General features: G+C 34.0%; 3 protein-coding genes across 3 annotated transcripts; 1 reads left to right on the top strand and 2 right to left on the bottom strand.

The window, feature by feature from the left end:
* Positions 1-939: 939 nt before the first annotated feature.
* Positions 940-6,351, bottom strand: LOC102582422 (uncharacterized). Its single transcript, XM_006355070.2, has 8 exons — positions 6,021-6,351; positions 5,462-5,755; positions 4,070-4,141; positions 2,823-2,887; positions 2,218-2,374; positions 1,563-1,646; positions 1,374-1,463; positions 940-1,254 (listed from the first exon to the last, which is right to left on the bottom strand). Exons 2-8 carry the CDS (start codon positions 5,720-5,722, stop codon positions 1,123-1,125), a joined length of 861 nt encoding a protein of 286 aa, XP_006355132.1. The 5' UTR covers positions 5,723-5,755; positions 6,021-6,351; the 3' UTR covers positions 940-1,122.
* Positions 6,352-7,528: 1,177 nt separating this feature from the next.
* Positions 7,529-13,088, bottom strand: LOC102582098 (probable apyrase 6). Its single transcript, XM_006355069.2, has 8 exons — positions 12,209-13,088; positions 11,043-11,155; positions 10,676-10,783; positions 9,986-10,040; positions 9,236-9,418; positions 9,019-9,116; positions 8,703-8,899; positions 7,529-8,287 (listed from the first exon to the last, which is right to left on the bottom strand). Exons 1-8 carry the CDS (start codon positions 12,804-12,806, stop codon positions 8,011-8,013), a joined length of 1,629 nt encoding a protein of 542 aa, XP_006355131.1. The 5' UTR covers positions 12,807-13,088; the 3' UTR covers positions 7,529-8,010.
* A 2,503-nt stretch (positions 13,089-15,591) lies between these two features.
* Positions 15,592-17,160, top strand: LOC102581775 (uncharacterized). The gene has a single exon (XM_015312189.1). It carries the CDS (start codon positions 15,675-15,677, stop codon positions 17,001-17,003), a length of 1,329 nt encoding a protein of 442 aa, XP_015167675.1. The 5' UTR covers positions 15,592-15,674; the 3' UTR covers positions 17,004-17,160.
* The last annotated feature ends 1,083 nt before the right edge of the window (positions 17,161-18,243 follow it).

Here is an 18,243-nt window from a genome sequence, read left to right as displayed (position 1 = left end):
AGGACATAAAAATGGCAAATGATTTTTAAGACATAAATTAATGTTAGAAAACAACAAGCTTTAGATAATTAGTGGGCTCAAAGACAATAATAATCTTTTGTTAAAGTTTAAAATTTGAACAAACAAAGAGTGGGACACTGCAAAGAGAATGTTTACCAAAAAAAAATACAAGTGTTTAAAGAAGATGCTTTGCTCTACTTTAACATCATATTTGGTTGTATAAAAATAGATCCTATAACATGGACAACTTTTCTATATTCTCAAATCCTTAAAAATTACCACTCCTTTTTAACCCTCAAAAACCTTTAAAAGAAATGTAAGCCACAAGATTACTGAATTTGATAGTGATATTAGTTGAGTTTGTTAGGGAGTTGTCTATGTTAGAAAGATATTCTTCGTCCCATTTTAACTGTCGTTTTAGCTCTTTTCACAACTGTTAAGAAAAACAATAAATACAAAGTATAAATTATTAAGTTATTCTTATTTAATAAAAATAGATTGATTTCTTGGAGTATAGTTGAAAATAATTGTCAACTTTTTAGTGCCAACTTAATATTTAGACCGAAAATCTTAAAATAAGGCAAAATTGATCAATTTCAAATAATACACAAGTAAATTTGACCCTTTTAACCTTTTTTATAAGAAGACTTGAGTTCAAATTATAAACTTAGTACAATATTACAAACTACATTTTTGTGGTTTCAAAAATCATGACTATGGTGTCCAAGCCAGCTTTTGCTCAACTCGACTAATTCCACAGGACACCCTTAAAACGATATCCCTTAAAATGTTATTAGTCACTTACACTTGTCAGAAATTCTATACAAATAATAATAACAATAAAATAGATGAGTTCTATCATAGTTTTATGAACATATATATATATGTAATCCCGAAGATAGGAAGAGAATAATAAGACAATTCTTTATGGGCACAAGAAAGGTTAATCAAAAATGTCATACATAGATGTTAAATGATACGATTAATATACAACTTAGTGACACATAATTTTTTTAGTAAAAGATGAGATATGGTGATATAGTTCATAATACAGACAAACAAATCAAGCATAAGGCAGGATTTAGCTTCAAAATAAGAGATCAAGCGCGATCGTCTTATTGTTTAAACGTTATCCACTGAAGCAGGCGCTGCTGGTGTTGCTGGTGCAGCTGATGCTATGGTAAACTGTACACTTCTCGGCTGTCCAGAGTGTAACACAACTGCAAATTGTGTTGCTGCCAATGCTGCAGCTTCCTGCTCAACCAAACAATGAATACGAGTTTTTTACATCAGTTGTAGCTAAATATAGACGTGCACAGCACACTATCTCGAAAACAATTCATTGATGCGGGACTAGCAAAACTAACACCCACCTCTCTTTGCCTGCGCTGCTGCAAAATGCTGATGGCCCAGAGCATGATGTAGCAGGGTAAAAGAAAGCCAACTGCCCGAAGTAAGAAAAGCTGCAGAGATGGATCAGTTAGATCCACCGTTAAGAAGAAACCTTTTTAAAGAGGAATATAAAAATGGCAACCATATAGGTGTACAGCTAGCCAACTTACCGAAAAGAAAGCAGTTGGATCTTCATCGTCTCCATCCGTTTCTGTCATTGGTAATGCATGGCGCAAGAGTAGAAGAGCCATCAACTGTCAATGAAAATTATCATTTAAGACTGGACAGTCATCAGATTGTGGGCAGAACGGGGGAGGGATAGACTAAGTATACAAGATGGTCCATATCATTGGAAATAAACAAGCTATGGTCACGAATCCTAGACATAAAGGAGAGACCAGTCGAGACAGATCACCAGAGATTGAGACGGCCAATCTTTTTGAAGTAATGGGGTTCAGGTATATAAAGCTTGAGCAAGCAATACAGTACTCTGCATTTTGATTCGTATCTCTTCTCATTTCTTTTTCTAAACCAATTAAAATGTGAAAAAACGAACTTCGGAAATAAAAAAAACATTTAACCGAAGTGGGAAAAAAGAAACATTTGTATCTGTAAAAACATTTTTTGTTCTTACATGCCTAAAATATCAGTTAGATAAACAAAACCCTGAATTGGATTAGTGTATTTTTTTAACTGAAATTCAACTTAAGGAGCATTTACCCACTGCTTGAAAGTGAACCAAAAAGTGAATGAGGCAATGACACAAATACTAGGTAAAGAGGCTCACAATGTTATCTTAGGAAATAAGTAAGTCCAAGGGCTTACAATTAAAGCAGCAGATCGACAGAATGCTGCACCACTTGCATTTGCAGAATTGTAATCATCATATTCAGCTTCCAGAAGTTGGCGTTCAGCCTCTGCAATTGCCAAGACGCGAGGATCATGTAAATTCAAAGGAGTGCCAGAGATTTGCCATCCTCCCCTGCACCAAAATATGAAGGCTTAAAATTAGTTTAAAAGCTGTAAAAGTGTGTAGTTTACACCCTTGAGGCCTAGTGGTCAGTGAAGTGAGGGAGAACCATGAGGTCTCTATAGTTCAAATATCAGCAGAGACAACAAAAAAACACTAGGTGATTTTTCATTCATCTGCCCAAGCCTTGGTGGACAAAATTATCCTTGGGAGGTAGCAGATACTTAGTGGAATTAGTCAAGGTGCACGCAAGCTGGCCCGGGCACCACCATCATAAAAAGAATGTAAATTGGTCAAACCTCATGACTAATTCCACACCGACTAGCTAAAATCACAACCAAAGAGGTCAAAACATTAATCATGGCTTGTTTGAATTGAAAAAAGGTTACAGAAAAAAAGAGAATTTACAACCAAATTAGTAGTATATAAACAAATGAAAGATGAACCAACTTAAACTCACCCAATATCAATAATTGTCTCCTCAGCCACAGGTCGAGGAGGAACAGTGTAACCAGGCTGGTATTGCTGCAAATTGCAATTGAAAATGAAACTAATCAGAAAAGAAATCATCTAATGAGCATCAAGATTAAAGGGAAGAATTTCAAATGTATCAGGTCCAGACTCTCAAGTTTCTCTGAAATCATCACGTCGAGCTATTTATTTAAGAGATATGTTGATTGTCAAAGCACTACAGAATAGGGCTAAGCAAGAGAGAGAGACAACTATAGGTGAATGCTCCAAGAGACAAATACATATCCAAACTTCATTGTCTTGAAAAAACAAACTAAGCTTGATGATACAAAATTAAGCAATTATAGGGCCAATATATATTGATTTTAAAATAAGGATAGTTCAGTTTTAAACTAAAATAGTCAACTTGCATAATCATCATGAATGAGAGGGATGGATGCAAAGGATCTCATGGCAAGAAGATCCCTTTTTTTTATATCAAAAACCACCTTTGTGGTAAGGGGGTTAGGCATTGATGACCCCTACCAGTTCATTCCTTCACAAAAGGGAAAAAAGATCCTTATAAATATATTTAACTTGCATTATTATTTTTAGGTTCAGTATTCACCACACCGGAAAGAAGGTGACAAAAGATATCTAACTATGCAACTTGAACAAAAGGATTGGTCGTGTAATTTCTCAAACTACGGGGAAGGGAAAGGTGAGTGCCACACACTAACTTTTTAAAGTGGTGGTGCCCAAGCCATCTTGCACACAATTTGACTAATCCACATAATACTCACTACACCCACTAGTACAGATGGAAATAAATCACTTAGCTTTTTTTGACTCTGCTAGGATTTGAATTATGGTCTTAAATTGCAGTTTCATTGACTGCTGGGTCATATCCTTGAGTGCTGCCACATCATTTCTGAAATAGGAGTACTAGTAATTTATCCTTGTCCTTTCACACTAATGTGACACATGAAAGTACTATGTGACTTGTGTAAAATCAGCAAGCCAGACATCCGGGCCAATAATTCTCCACATATCATCTCATATGATTATGATCTAATCTCAATGGACTGTATATAACATATACCCATCTTACTTACCAAACTACTCCTAAGGGTAATTCAAGAGGGGAAGAGAATCTTGTGATTTGAACTCAATGGCTCAAGCAGGAGTACTCTCACATAGAATGGAGACACAAGACAATATGGAGAGTTGGAAACCAACTGGGAGATTGACACATACCTGATGGCAAATCTCACAAGTAATATCCCCCTTCTCATTGCACCAGTGTTGAACGCATGTTCGGTGTGTGTACTGCAGTAAACGTTTCCCCCCAAAATAATTAGCAGAGACACAAATTGAAAGAAAACAAAGCAAGCGAGACAGAAAACAACATTATCAGACAATTGAAGAAAATCACATAACTTACTGTATAGTAAAATGGAAACAATGCAAAGAAGAAAAGTACTACCATCTATGCAATTAAAGTGAGAATAAGTAGAAAAAATTGAATTGTAAGCAGGAAAAAACTTTTGAGGGTGAAGATGTATAAAAAGAAAGCAACTGCAACACGAGAACAGCAGTGGCAAGGATATTACAGCTATAGCTCAATAAGTGCTGCTACGGAATCAAAGAGTTCCTGAAGTGAAAGTAGAATGTGATATGACTATATCACATAGCAGGATACATTCTGTTAACAGGAGTAAGGGTCATGTCTGGGCTCATTATGGGGGATAATCACAACTCAAGCGAAATCAAGCTTGCTTGAAAAGGGCTCCCAACGACAGTCTTGAAAAGAAGTACTCCCTCTGTTTCAAAAAGAATGGCCTAGTTTGACTTGGAACGGAGTTTAAGAAAAGAATGGCCTAGTTTGACTTGGAACGGAGTTTAAGAAAAGAATGGCCTAGTTTGACTTGGAACGGAGTTTAAGAAAAGAATGGCCTAGTTTGACTTGGAACGGAGTTTAAGAAAAGAATGGCCTAGTTTGACTTGGAACGGAGTTTAAGAAAAGAATGGCCTAGTTTGACTTGGAACAGAGTTTAAGAGTTTTAGAACGACAGTCTTGTGGTTCTAAATTAAAGTTATGTCAAATGTACCAAAATGTCCTTTATCTTGTGGCCCTAAACATGTCAAGTGGAAAGTTGAAATTAAAGTGTTGCCAAAAAAGGAAATGGGTCATTCTTTTTTAAAGAGACTAAAAAGGAAACTAGGCCATTCATTTTGAAACACAGGGAATAGGGAATACATGATACTGAGGTACAAAGAGAGTGAAAAAAGAGAAAACACCAGAAAAACGCTCACCATCATCATGCAAAGCTACACACACACACATCATAGCCCCCCCTCTTACCATGGCATCCAAGATATCACCACATCAATATTGATGATATCTACTTGCGCCAAACAAGTTGGGATCCACTTATCGAGTATCACTAATTTAAACAGTATCTGGAGGTGATCAAACTGAACTCAAATGCAAGCACAAGTGCTTCTAATTTCAAGGCACATATGAAGAAAACAAAGAAAAGAAGAAAATCTAACCCCACATTTCCTTTTGTCCTGTAAACATTTTCATATAACAATAAAATGATCAGATTCTCCTGCAAGTAAAACCAAACGAGAAAAAGATTTCACCTTGAGGCTTCCACTGCAAGCACATGGGCTCTCCAACTTGTCCAAAGAATCCTCCTCCTGGCAAATCCTGCACTCTGCTCTACCAATTAACGGCACCTCCTCATCACCCTCCTCCTCCTCCTCCTCCTCCTCCAGCACCTTCTTCTCATCTACAGCTATTGCCGACGAAGACCCCACCATTTCAGGATTCTTCCCATCCATAATCTCAGCTCCATTAGCCTTCACAAGACGATCCGTATGCACTACCAAACAATCTCCCATTCTAAAAACCCAGATAAAAAAACAACACAATTCCTACACCAAATTTACCAATAATCACTTCCCAATTCAATAAACAACGAAAGTTAAGATCTTTCTTTAACATCAACTACTTCTTCTCAATTCAAACTAATCTAATTTCATTTCTTTCCAATGGTCACAAAAATTCACGAAAAAACAAACCCTAAACACAAAATTGACCCATGAACCCAAAAATCTCGGCAACATCAAGATATTTCTCAAAATTCACAGCCTAAATTCAAATTAAACCAAAAAAAAAGAGCAAAAAAAGGAATCATACCTGGGAAAATGAAGAAATTCAGGAAATGGAAAGAGAAAAAACCCAAAAAATTCTGCGGATTTGTAGCGGAACAAATTGAACGGTGTTTGCTAATTATAGTATTTATCTTAGATTTGTCCGAAAAATATACCAAAATAGAACTAAGGAACCACTGAATTATCGCGGTTTGTTTGTTGTTTTCTGCACTTTTTTGGTTAAGCTTTCTTTTCTTCCTTGTTAAAAAAGAGAATTTGGGGATCTCTCTATTTATCTTCGCTTTACAGGTTTTATATGCATCAACAGTATCGAAATTCCGTATTTTCACTAAAGGGTTCGAAAGAATTTAATTTTAATACCTCAACAACCTCTAATCTCGTATTTAGGAGTAATAAATTTATATATATATTTTAATTTTTTGTCGAGATATTAAAATGAACACCTTGCGATTCTAGATCCATCACTGTAGCATGAATACCATGTGTATGAGTATATACTGCATACGCATAATATACGTAAAAGTCAATTTTTTTTTATTTACAACGGCTCGTTTTGTCTGCCTTGGTTTTGGTGCTAGGCAGCTTCAAAATTTTTGGATTTTTTAATAAATAAATGAAGATAGTGATTGATCAATAGTGACTTTGAACTCCTTTTTAATAATGTTATATTTCAACGGCTTAGAATTTAATTGAGGAAAAGGGTAGCATTGTCAAATTGTGGTCTTTTATGGGATGCTAAACTTTTTTTTCCCTTTTATATACGAATCAATCTAGATGGTATTGGGTGAGTGATGGGGACTTTAAATGTCTTTTTATATTAGGTATATCGTAAAATTATCAACGAAACTAAGATCGCAAGGCCGAAAGGAGCAAATAAAGAGAGTATAGAAAGAATAGAGTCTTCACATAGTCCACGAGAGAACTTCTTTGATTGACTTCATCAAAAGCTCGATTAGTATGAATTCATTTCGGGAAAATTCCATTTTAAAATATTTATCAAGAAGAGTTGAAATATAAAAAGATAACCCACACGAGTTAAAAGAATACACCCTATAGCATATATCCCCACAATATTTGGGTTAGTGCTTAAGCTTTTCCTATAAAAAGGAATGAAGTTCATTTGACATGAATCTTGTTGTTTTTCATTTTTATATCATATTTTGAAACGATTATATCTATACCAAATTAATTATTTATCCAATCTTTTCTTTTCAAAATTTGTCCCTAAAAATAATGAACCAGAAAGACACATACCAATCATTTTATACTTTAAAGGCAAACAATGATTGATGGGCCAAACATGCCCCACACACATCTTTAACTTATGGGTGTAAAAAAGAAAATTCAGTCGCAACCTTTGGAGCTATACATAATAACTTTGTCAAGTTGTTTCACAACAGTTACAGTTTCAAAACTTTAGATTTGTATATTTTCAATTCCTCAAGTTTGTAAAAATGTAAACTTTCGACTACCGTCTTAATAATGAATAGCAAGGGCAATATCAGCAGCATTCAATATGAGAGAGTCCAGCGATGAAGACGCGTAAAACTCTACATTAACATAAAGCTTAGCTTGTCCAATTGAACAAATTCAAATTATTTACCACCCATGAGAAATCTTTAGTTCTACACCACCCCCTCCAGGGGATAAAGGCAACTACTTTGTAAAGGAAATGTGTTAATGAGTAATGACTATAGTGTAAATGGTATCCTTGGTGAGCAACCAAACAAGACCAGCTCTTCTAAGTTTCTAGTATCTGCTTCCTCATACCGACTATAACATTCTTACCGGAAGCTTTTCTGCTTCATAACAATAAATAGAGACGCCTTTGTATCAACCTCACTTCAACAGTCCCATAAGATTGATCTGACCTCGCCCAAGTATAGCATCTTTAGCTCGGGGTACCAAGCAACAAAGTGTGCAGAGATTCTTGGATGAGGTAGTTGATGATCCACTTTGGTCCTTTCGCCTTATCCACAGATGCAGGAAAATGGCTTTTACTCCTATAAAACAATCTATGAACATCTACCAACACGTGTGACTATGTACTTTCCTTTCTCTAGATCATACACAGTCTTCAATTGTGGCTTTCTCCACTTTGACACATACCATGCGGTGAACATCACCAAAATGAAAAAGGCAAAGAAGAGAAGCAAAATGAGAGAGTCCTCACTGAACATATTTGCAAACCACCCAGAATGCTCTTTGTCCAACTCAGCTGTGCTCTGCAAGATGAATGCTCCCAATGCCCAATCAAGTGGAATGTTTTCAACTTGATTAGCATATCCAATCCTGCTCAAACATATACTTGAATTAAGTGGGATGCTAAAATATATATTAACTATATTTCTTCCAACAGATTTGGAAGTAAAACGTATAAATTTTTATGCTTCACCGGAACTTCATTTCCTTTTTGTTGACTCCTACTTTTCTCTTCTCATCTATGTTTTTTTTTTGATGACGTAAGATTCTCTTCTCATCTATGTTTTTCAGTAGATTTTAACTATTCCCTTTATGAAAGAAGAGGCAAGCCTCAAGAAGAAGGGGGAACAGTAGATAAGATACTTAACCAAGACTACATCATTAAAACTTGGAAAGCTATGTGAAAAGCAAGCAGCAGAGTGTTTAATCTTTCTTCTTAAGTCAAGAAGATAGCAGGAAGTATTAAAAAGGATATACAAAGAAGGAAATCAAAATCAGTAAGTACCTATCATCGTCCAAAGCAATTCCAAGACTATCATGAAGTAATGCCAATATATACGCTGAAGAGAAGCAATAACGATGCAAGTCCTCCTCTTGAAGGGAGGGGTATTTGCTTTTCAAACTTGACCAGTCCTCTTCACAAAAACTTTTCCCAGCAGCCATAAGATCAGAAAGAAAAGCTTTTGGGGGCAAACCAAAAAACTGTTCAGAATACAAAAAAACCATCTTTTAGCACATCAAAAGCAAGATACAACCATAAATAACACAACAGAATGCCAACTTTATCAACACATAGGCATAATCACAAGATGAATGTGCACCCTGGAAGTGTAGAAAAAATTTTCTGTAGCCAAAAAATTCCCCTGGAGCTTGGGCATAAATGTAGATCCAATGTAGCAGCTTTTATAAGGGCAACTCTCTGCATGATGTAAGAAGAAGAGCTTCATTAAGTAGTTTCAAATGAAAGGAATGTCTGGTCGAAAATAAGTTAAAGTTAACATTGCATATTTTCTATTACAGGTAAAAGGAAAAGCAAACCTTTGTCTTTCTGCAACAATGATAGTGAGGCAGACCTGCATTCTGAGAAGTTACCGCTGGGATAAAGAGATGATAGGTGCCTAGTCCTATCTGATAAACTACTGGGGGAGAGCTTCAATGACATTAAGTTGTGTGGGTATCCTTTAGGAGAACAAGGATCCATCAGCTTAACACTTTCAGGAGCTGCATTGATGGAAACAGAAAACAAATCTGTGAATATAAATTTGTACTTGCAGAACCATGAGAACTGATGCCTTATTTAATCCAACAAAAAAAAAAGCATGAGAACTGATACATCAGTCTACCCAGGAAGAAAGATGCTAACTAAAGCAATACTACAACTGTAGCATTCCTCAAAAATGTCAATTGGATAATATAACAAATCACTTTCAAATGTTGAATGATTAAATAAAGTATCATTTACTTTAGTTTTTTCAATTCTTTTATTTATTTAATCCTTTTATTATATGCTTTTGGTTGTGGGGATGCAGTAGGGGTGGGCTTCTGAATCAATGAGGAAACAGTATATTTAGCTATCCACAAATTTGGGAGTTTAGAAAAGTAAAAAGCTCAAGTGTACAATTTCACTAAATTACTTACGCAACTATCAAAAGCTCTAACACTTAAATCAAATCTCTGTGTTCATCTTGTGAAAGTCAGAAAAATAATGCAACAATAGAATCAATTAACATCACACCATGAAGTACTTGAAGTTCATATATAATTAAATGAAAAGAGATTCCACATTACCTTGATGGTGTCCCCTCGCAACAAGGGACTCCAGGAGTAAGTCAAATGCAACGTTCTGCAAAACATCAAAAGCGACGAAATCTTAACAGATATCTATAGATGTTTCACAGATAAAAGGAAAAGATGGACGAAAACCAGGTCAGGATACTCAAACTTGTCTTGCAAAACAACTTCAAAAAGTCCTTTAGATGCATATAAGTGATAAGAAGAGAACATCAAATTCAGTGTTACTAGAAATGCTTACTATTTAATTTCTGACTAATTCTGCAGCAAAATCTTGATCATCTACTTTTTTTGTATTTTAAATAACCAAGAAATTTTTGAGGGCCAGCTAGAGCACGGTTTTAAATTCAGGAATAATGAGTCTGCCCCTCTACCCTTCTCTACTTAAATACCAAGTTCTAGTCTGAGGCTGGACTTGTACTAGTGATGTGCGGCTAATCCACAAATCACACACCTCACTCTTACACTAGATCAAATACCTGTGAGATGTTGAGTCCTGAGGACAGAAGTGCTCCTAATAACATCGAATTATCAGCTACCAATTTCACAACATTTAGCATGCAGTGCAGAATACAGTAGCATATTTGATCATGTAGTTACCAGCCACGCTAAAGTTCAGAGAATAAAAGGATAAAGGAAATTTTTGCACTGATCATGATTAATAACTAACAAGGAAATAAAAGTTACCTGACCAAATTGAAGCAAGCTATGACTGTAGATCCTGTAGGTAAAGTTCCTGAATTTAATGGTACGAGAATATTCTGGGGGCATAGGCTCGTTAGAAACAAAAGTTACCTGAATAGATCAGACAGCAAAAGTTATAGTAACATTCATGCTCTTATCCTGGAGTTACTTCATGCAAACTGAAAAATAATTTCAAATGCAGAGAAAACACAAGAAAGACTATTGGTTGTGCAATTAATTTTTTCTGTGAGCTTTAGTGTGATTACTGACACTCTATTTAAAAGAAAATGACAAGAGTGCCTGGAATACAATAAGCCTAAAGCATCCCCAGAGTGATGAAAAATTGATATTTCAAAATGATGAGATCAACCTGCGCAGATGCACCACCAAGTTCAATTATCCCAGTTGTTTGCAAAGGATCACTACCAAGAGTACCAAGGGCATAATTAGCAATAACCCAGGCATATAAACCCTCATCAGATCCTACAATCAATAAAAAATATGATATTAATTTTGCTAACAGGAAGCAACGGTTGTACTCTACAATGAAGTGTTTGCATACTTTCAACCAAGAGGTTCACAGGTATACAGAAGCTAAAATGTCATTACAGCATACATCATAGGAAAAGTTAATGTGACAAGAGGGGCAGATTCTAGCATTTCCCTCAAACCTTATTAGGCAACTAGCAATTGTCAGAGACTACAAATATTTATAAAGAAAATGGGAGTGCATGGCAACTTAAATCAACACAAAGTCAAATGTAGAGAACTAGAATATTCTCTTACCATCAGAAATACCTACAGGATCTACAGTCATAGAACCAGAATATTCTCTTACCATCAGAAACTTTACCTACAGGATCTACAGTCATAGCTTGCTTCAATCTGGCTTCAGTGTACTACCATTTTGGTTTTAGTGTCAAAAGGATTGGAGCTATATTCTTTAGTTCAGAAAAATCAAATGGGTATTACTATAACCAATCAATGTTTGCAACTCAAACAAAAAAGACTATATATATCAATAAACAAAGTAGGTTAAATTCTAAACTTGATGAGGGCAGTTGTTTTCCGTTCTAATTCACCACTCAAAGGACTTCTTTTTAAGAACAAACTAGCGTTCCGCTGATCATTGATTTCCAAATTTACAATTTGAATTTGGCACTCTAAGGACTTATAGTCATTAAGCTTTTTTTTTATGAAGTAAGATGTTGTATTAGAAAGGCATCAAGGAGATGCAAGACTTATAGTCATTAAGCTTTTAATTAGTAGTTACATTCTTTAGCCTGGCCTTCAACCTACCACTACCACAAGCTTCCTCTTTTATCCGTGCTATATGCTTTACGAAGTCATATGGACAGAGTTATATAACTACATCACAAAGACATAAATAAAGTGTCAAAAACTATAGGGAAAACCAATAAAAATGTCAACTGTAACTCAAAGACAGCAACTTTCAAATTGAATTGATCAAAAAAATGCAAAACAACTCAACATGGGACAACCAACAGAAGTGAAATGCAAACACATTCCTCATACCTGAAATAACAGAAGCCCAATCATCCATAAACTTTAAACCCGAATCCCTCAGTACCCCTCGACACACTTCTAAAATCTTCTCCTGTACACCCGAATCCAATAACCTCATTCCAGCAGTAGCCATCAACCTAATCTCTGTCGAACTCCAATATTCCTGAGGTACATTTTGCTTCCCAAACTCCACCAACTTCCCCACTGATTCACTCGCCATCTCCGGTTCTTCAGCATAAGCCGATAACCCCGGATTCACCCTCATCGAAACCAAACCCTTATCCCCAAAATCATACACCGGTACCCCATTCCTAACCTCATACTCAAACACATGAATCCTCGTCCCCGTACTTCCTCCATCAATCACAATCCCATATTTCCTCTTCACAGAAAACCTAACATGACTCGAAAACACAAAAACATAACATAAAAAAGCAATAATAAACACTATCGAAGTGTAACAAAAGATTCTCGATTTCGATTTAGAACTATTCCGATTAGGACTCCGATGAGAAGATCTACTTGGTCGGTATTGCAATTTAGCCGATTCCATTGTCTGACTCTTGTTATCAACACGATTTATTTTACGGGCATTGGATCGGCGCATCAAAAATTAAAATATGTTAACCATATGATTGAACGATTGCGATGATGAAATCAATTAGCAATTTTAGGGGTTTTTCGTGATCGGAGATTGAGAGGGCTTCTCCGAGTAACGCCCTCTCTTCTCTCCGGCGAACGGTTTTTTTGTTTCTCTCCGGTGCCGGTTCAATTGGTTCCGGTAATATAACGCTGGAGGAGTTTTTTTCAGAGATGTGAGGTTGTGGAGAAGAAAATGGAAAAAAAAGTAAACTGAATTGACTTCTTCTTCTTCTTCTTTTTCTTTTTCTTTTTTGGGTGAAATAGAATTGACTTCTACAAAATCTTTTCCATAAAATCATATTTGTCTTTTTTTTTTTGTTATTTTTTACAATTTCTATTTATTATTAATATTAAAAAAGATTGTGATATAACTTAATTGCATTTCTCTAATATAAGATTATTGTTTAGTTAAATATGTTGATGAATTTTATTGAGACATTTAAGTCACAAATTTGTTTCAATTGAACACTTGAATTCATGATAAAAATGTTTCTGGTAACACTTATTCAAAAAAAAATTAAAACTTTATATGTGGTTTCAAGTATTTATTACGTGAATAAGTTAATTACTTAAATATATATTATATTTAATAGTTATATGTATTAATCTCAATAGAGAGCAAAACTTTGAACATGTTTCAATTGAAGCTGAAAAATACTTGAAGCATGTAATTGAGAAAGACTCAAAGAAATTGAATTTAAGAAGAAATCAAAGTGTTCCGATTCAAGTTGAGGGGAAATGTTAAAATATATTTAGATATACTTTATAATATTATTATTTTTGTTTTAGGATTTGCATTAATGTAGAATATTTTATTTACTTAGAAAAAATCTATAGAATATTTACTTTCATTGGAAGTTTAGGATATATATTTGTTTTCCTTTTAGGTTAGGATGTATAAGAAAAATACCATATATCCTATTTTGATGTCATGTAAGAGATAATACAATAAATTTATCATCATTTTAGCTTAGATTTTTTAGTTTCGATCTCAAAAAATCGATTTCACATCTGATCATGTTAAAGTTATGATCAATGCATCACTTAAGGCTAAATAACTATAATTTGTCTCTACAATATTACTTGTACTTGTCCATTGGGGTGAAATATGCCATGATGAGATTAATTGCAATGGCCCTGATCACTAAGCAAATGATAAGCTCTTACAAAAACTTCTATTTTATGATAGCTAAGATAAATGGTGTAATCAGACTTTAATCAAAGCAAATCATTTGTTTGTATTCACACTTTGAGTTTATGCATGTCTTCATTATGATATTTTAGGATAAATTTTATTTTTCTCATAAAAATAATAACTTATTCTTGATCAGATATATTGCAATTAATCATATTTGTGTCATATATTTATACATATATAAGTAAATTTGGTATGATTTAATTTTTAAAAAAATGTTCATTTTTATAAAATTGAAAACCTACATAATTATTTGATATAGTTTTTGTAAACTAAAAATACCATTAACAAACAAAAGGGTCATTACATTTATAGAGCACTTAAATTCATAGCCACCTTCTAAGAAGGTTCTATGTCTTTAAGCCTCCAACTGGACAAGAAACTAGTTACATGAGAAAATGTTGAATCAACCTACTAAATCTATGAGCCTTTTCTTAGATCCTCTGAACAATGTTATTCTCTCTGTAAATTTTGTTTTTATTTGTGTAACTACTATTTCACTATTAATAATTGTGCCTCTATACAACTTTCAGTTTCTTGCCCTCCAAGTGTGATAAACTATGACACTTCAAACTACTGCAGCCACTTCTTTATAGAATTGCCTCCAATGCTTCCTCTTGATCCTTTCTAGCACTTGTCGCCAGCGGCGGAACCAGAATTTTCAATAAGGAGGTTCAAAATCTATAGAAATAGACAGACGAAGTAGCAGTTCCTCATATATATGTAAATATAGTTATAAATTATATATATAAACTTATCATTTTACTAAAATAAATATAATAATTTGTTTTTTTTAAAAGGTGAATTTTATACGACGGGAATATAAATTTACAAAAAAGAACCATTAATAGTGAAAGTGGCAATCGTAATATGGGTAAATATACCTTCCTTGAGGTTGAGTAGGAAAGTAGGCAATTGAAATCTTGTAGCTTGAACTTGAAAGATCATTTTTTTTTTCACTTTATTTATCTTTTGGTTTTCATTTTTTCACTTTCGGTTGTGGCACTTTGACTATAGTAATAGCTACTCTATTGTTAGTTACATCATCTAAATAAATACTCCATTTGTTATAAAATATTTCACTTTAAGTTAAATTATATGAGCTTCCACAAATATTTTAAAATGTACTTTTTTCTTAATTATATTTATATGATAAATTGTAACATATAGTACTTCTTTTAGTTTTTGCGTATCGAAATTATAATTTTTAAATATTGAATTAATCTTAGTTTGATTTATCTTCAAAGATTAGTAAAGTTTAACTCTTGAAAAGTGAAACATGCAAGTAATATGAAACGAAAAGAGTGCAAGAGGTGCGTCTTTCATGTGAGTATTCAACCATTCAAATTGTTAACTATATGATAACACTATATTCACATATAACTTTTAGAGTGTTTTATGTTAAGACGGAGGAACGAGATTATAAAGTGAGAATAAACCTTTCTTAATAAGATGAAAGTTCCGATAAACAACCAACCGAGTGTATTAAGATTTCACCATATATAAGTTATTTTTCTTCAAAAAGAAAAAAAAAAGTAATTGGAGAGGTGTTAAATACTGAATGGTTACTTCAGTTTCTTGCTGGCCATTCATTTCTACCTTCTTCTTCGTCTACAATACTATACAAACCAATCAACAATGGCTGCTCTCAAAGCCATAAACTCCATTACATCTCCAACAAGAATCACCAAGCTAACATTTTTACCAACCCCAACATGGTTTCAACCCAAACCCATCTTCCAACAACTCAAAACCAAAAGAATTAGACTATTTCCAGCTCAATCCAGTTCAAAACCAAACACAAATCAAGAAAATGCAGCTGATGAATCCTTGTTAAATGACCCAATTTCAAGAATCCAACCACAACCCACTTCAAATCAACCTCCACCTCCTTCAATTTCATCGTTTTCGCGGGGTTTAGTTTTTGATTTAGGGCAAAAAGATTCTTGGGATTGCTCTGAAATTGGTTCACCTGTAGTGAAAAGGTACCTTAGTGATGATGAAGAGAGATGGTACATGTGGTACCATGGGAGGGATAGTAATGGTAAAGAGTCAATTGGTTTAGCTGTTTCTAGTAATGGGGTTCATTGGGAAAGAGGTGAAATTGTGTTGAATTGTGGTGATAATTGGTGGGGTTTTGATACACAAAGTATTAGGCCATGTGAGGTTGTGATTATGTCAAGTGCTAAAGTAAGAGCAAATAGCTCTGTTTATTGGCTTTACTATACTGGTTTTGGTTCTGAAAAGATTGAAACTTTAGAAGATTCAGATATACCGCGATTTGAGAATGGAGATGGAGAGATTTATAAGTCGTTGCCCGGATTAGCAATGAGCCAAGATGGTAGGCATTGGGCAAGAATTGAAGGGGAACATCATTCTGGTGCTTTATTTGATGTTGGTTTAGATGGTGAATGGGATTCTTTGTTTATAGGTTCACCAAAAGTAGTTTACCATAGTAATGGTGATTTAAGAATGTATTACCATTCATACGACATCGAAAAAGGGTGTTTTGCAATTGGGATAGCAAGGTCAAGAGATGGAATGAAATGGTTAAAGCTAGGGAAGATTATAGGAGGAGGAGGAGGTATTGGTGGTTTTGATGAACTAGGAGTGTTGAATCCACATGTTATACGAAATCGAAAAGATGGGAAGTATTTGATGGTTTATGAAGGTGTAGATGGAAATGGGAGGAAGAGTATAGGGATGGCAATATCTTCTGATGGATTAAAGGGATGGAGAAGAGTTGAAGAAAGTGATCCATTGTTGAAGAGATGTGAAGAAGGGGGGTGGGATAGTGAAGGGGTGGGATCACCATATCTTGTTGAAATGGATGGAGATGATCAAGATCATGAATGGAGATTGTATTATAGAGGGATTGGGAAAGATGGAAAAAGTGGGATTGGTATGGCAATGTCTCAAGGAAATGAATTCAAGAGTTTTCAAAGGTGGAAAGGGTTTCATTTGTAATGCATGTAATACCATTACAATGTGAGTAGTCAATATGGCTTGTTTGTAGTTTCCCTCCTTCTTTTGTGGTCAGATTAGTTTGCGTGCATCTCGATTATTTCAATGATATATGTTACTTTCTTTTAATACAGATATTGAGTAACTCTAATCTTCGAAACTAGAGCAAATGAGAAGAAATCACTTGGGGAGGCGTTTGGTTATAATTTGAAGTTTTGATTTGATATCAATGTTAGTTTATGAAATGTGAACAAAACTTTCAAGTTTGATTTCGAATCATGATTTAAATTACAAATTCACCAAGAAGTGGGATTTTAAATTTCAAGTTGTATAATTATATATACATAATATATATATTTTTAACAATTATTTACAAAAAATGCAACATTCTGAATAAAAAGAATTAGGTATGATGCGTCTTTTATTTGTCCCAGCAATATCGATAGCTTATGTATTATTCAGTTTATGATGTTTAGTACACTGGATTAGCTAACAATATAAGTAAGAAGTAAAACATAATTGGAATTTGGGTATAAGAATTGTATGATCCAAAATGACGTGAAGACAATTCATTTCCTTTTACATAAATTCACGTCATTTCCCTCTTTTTTGAATGTAACATTTTTATTTTTTTTCGTGTATGATTAAAAATCGAAGAACCAAATCAAATTGATAAATATATATTATATTTGATTTGATTTGAATTTTATAATTTTAAAACTATCTAAATTAATTTGATTTTAATTTTGATCAATAACTAATTCAAATCACCCTGTTACACCCCGAATTATATGGCGTGTTTCTCTTGTGCCTTGTAATTATACTCATATAAATATTTAAAATATATTTTAATCATGAATTTTTTTTAAAAATAATCTTAAACTTTATATCGAATCAACAATATTACATAAATTAATAGAGCAACTTTCACATATAGCAAACAAAAAAATCATATTTGTATGTTATAGCAATGTTTGCATAATTGCGCTCCATAGCAAACATATATATGTATAATTCGATATACATATACAATTGAAAGCTATGTCTATTTCGCTATACATATATACAAAAAGAAGCAATTGTATAATTCGTTGGCTCCTCTTCAGATTTGTATAATTTTGTTGGCAGGCCATTTGTATAAATTGTTGTTAGCCTCTCGTTTGTATAAATCGTTGACAAAAATATTTGTATATCAAAAATCGCTCTCTCTTTCGCTTTATACAAACATAAATTATACATTATA

Source organism: Solanum tuberosum, unplaced genomic scaffold (genome assembly GCF_000226075.1).
Source record: "Solanum tuberosum cultivar DM 1-3 516 R44 unplaced genomic scaffold, SolTub_3.0 scf00192, whole genome shotgun sequence".
In the NCBI taxonomy this organism is placed as follows: Eukaryota; Viridiplantae; Streptophyta; class Magnoliopsida; order Solanales; family Solanaceae; genus Solanum; species Solanum tuberosum.
Note: the sequence above shows the minus strand (reverse complement) of the source record. Positions and strands in the feature narration are given on the sequence as shown.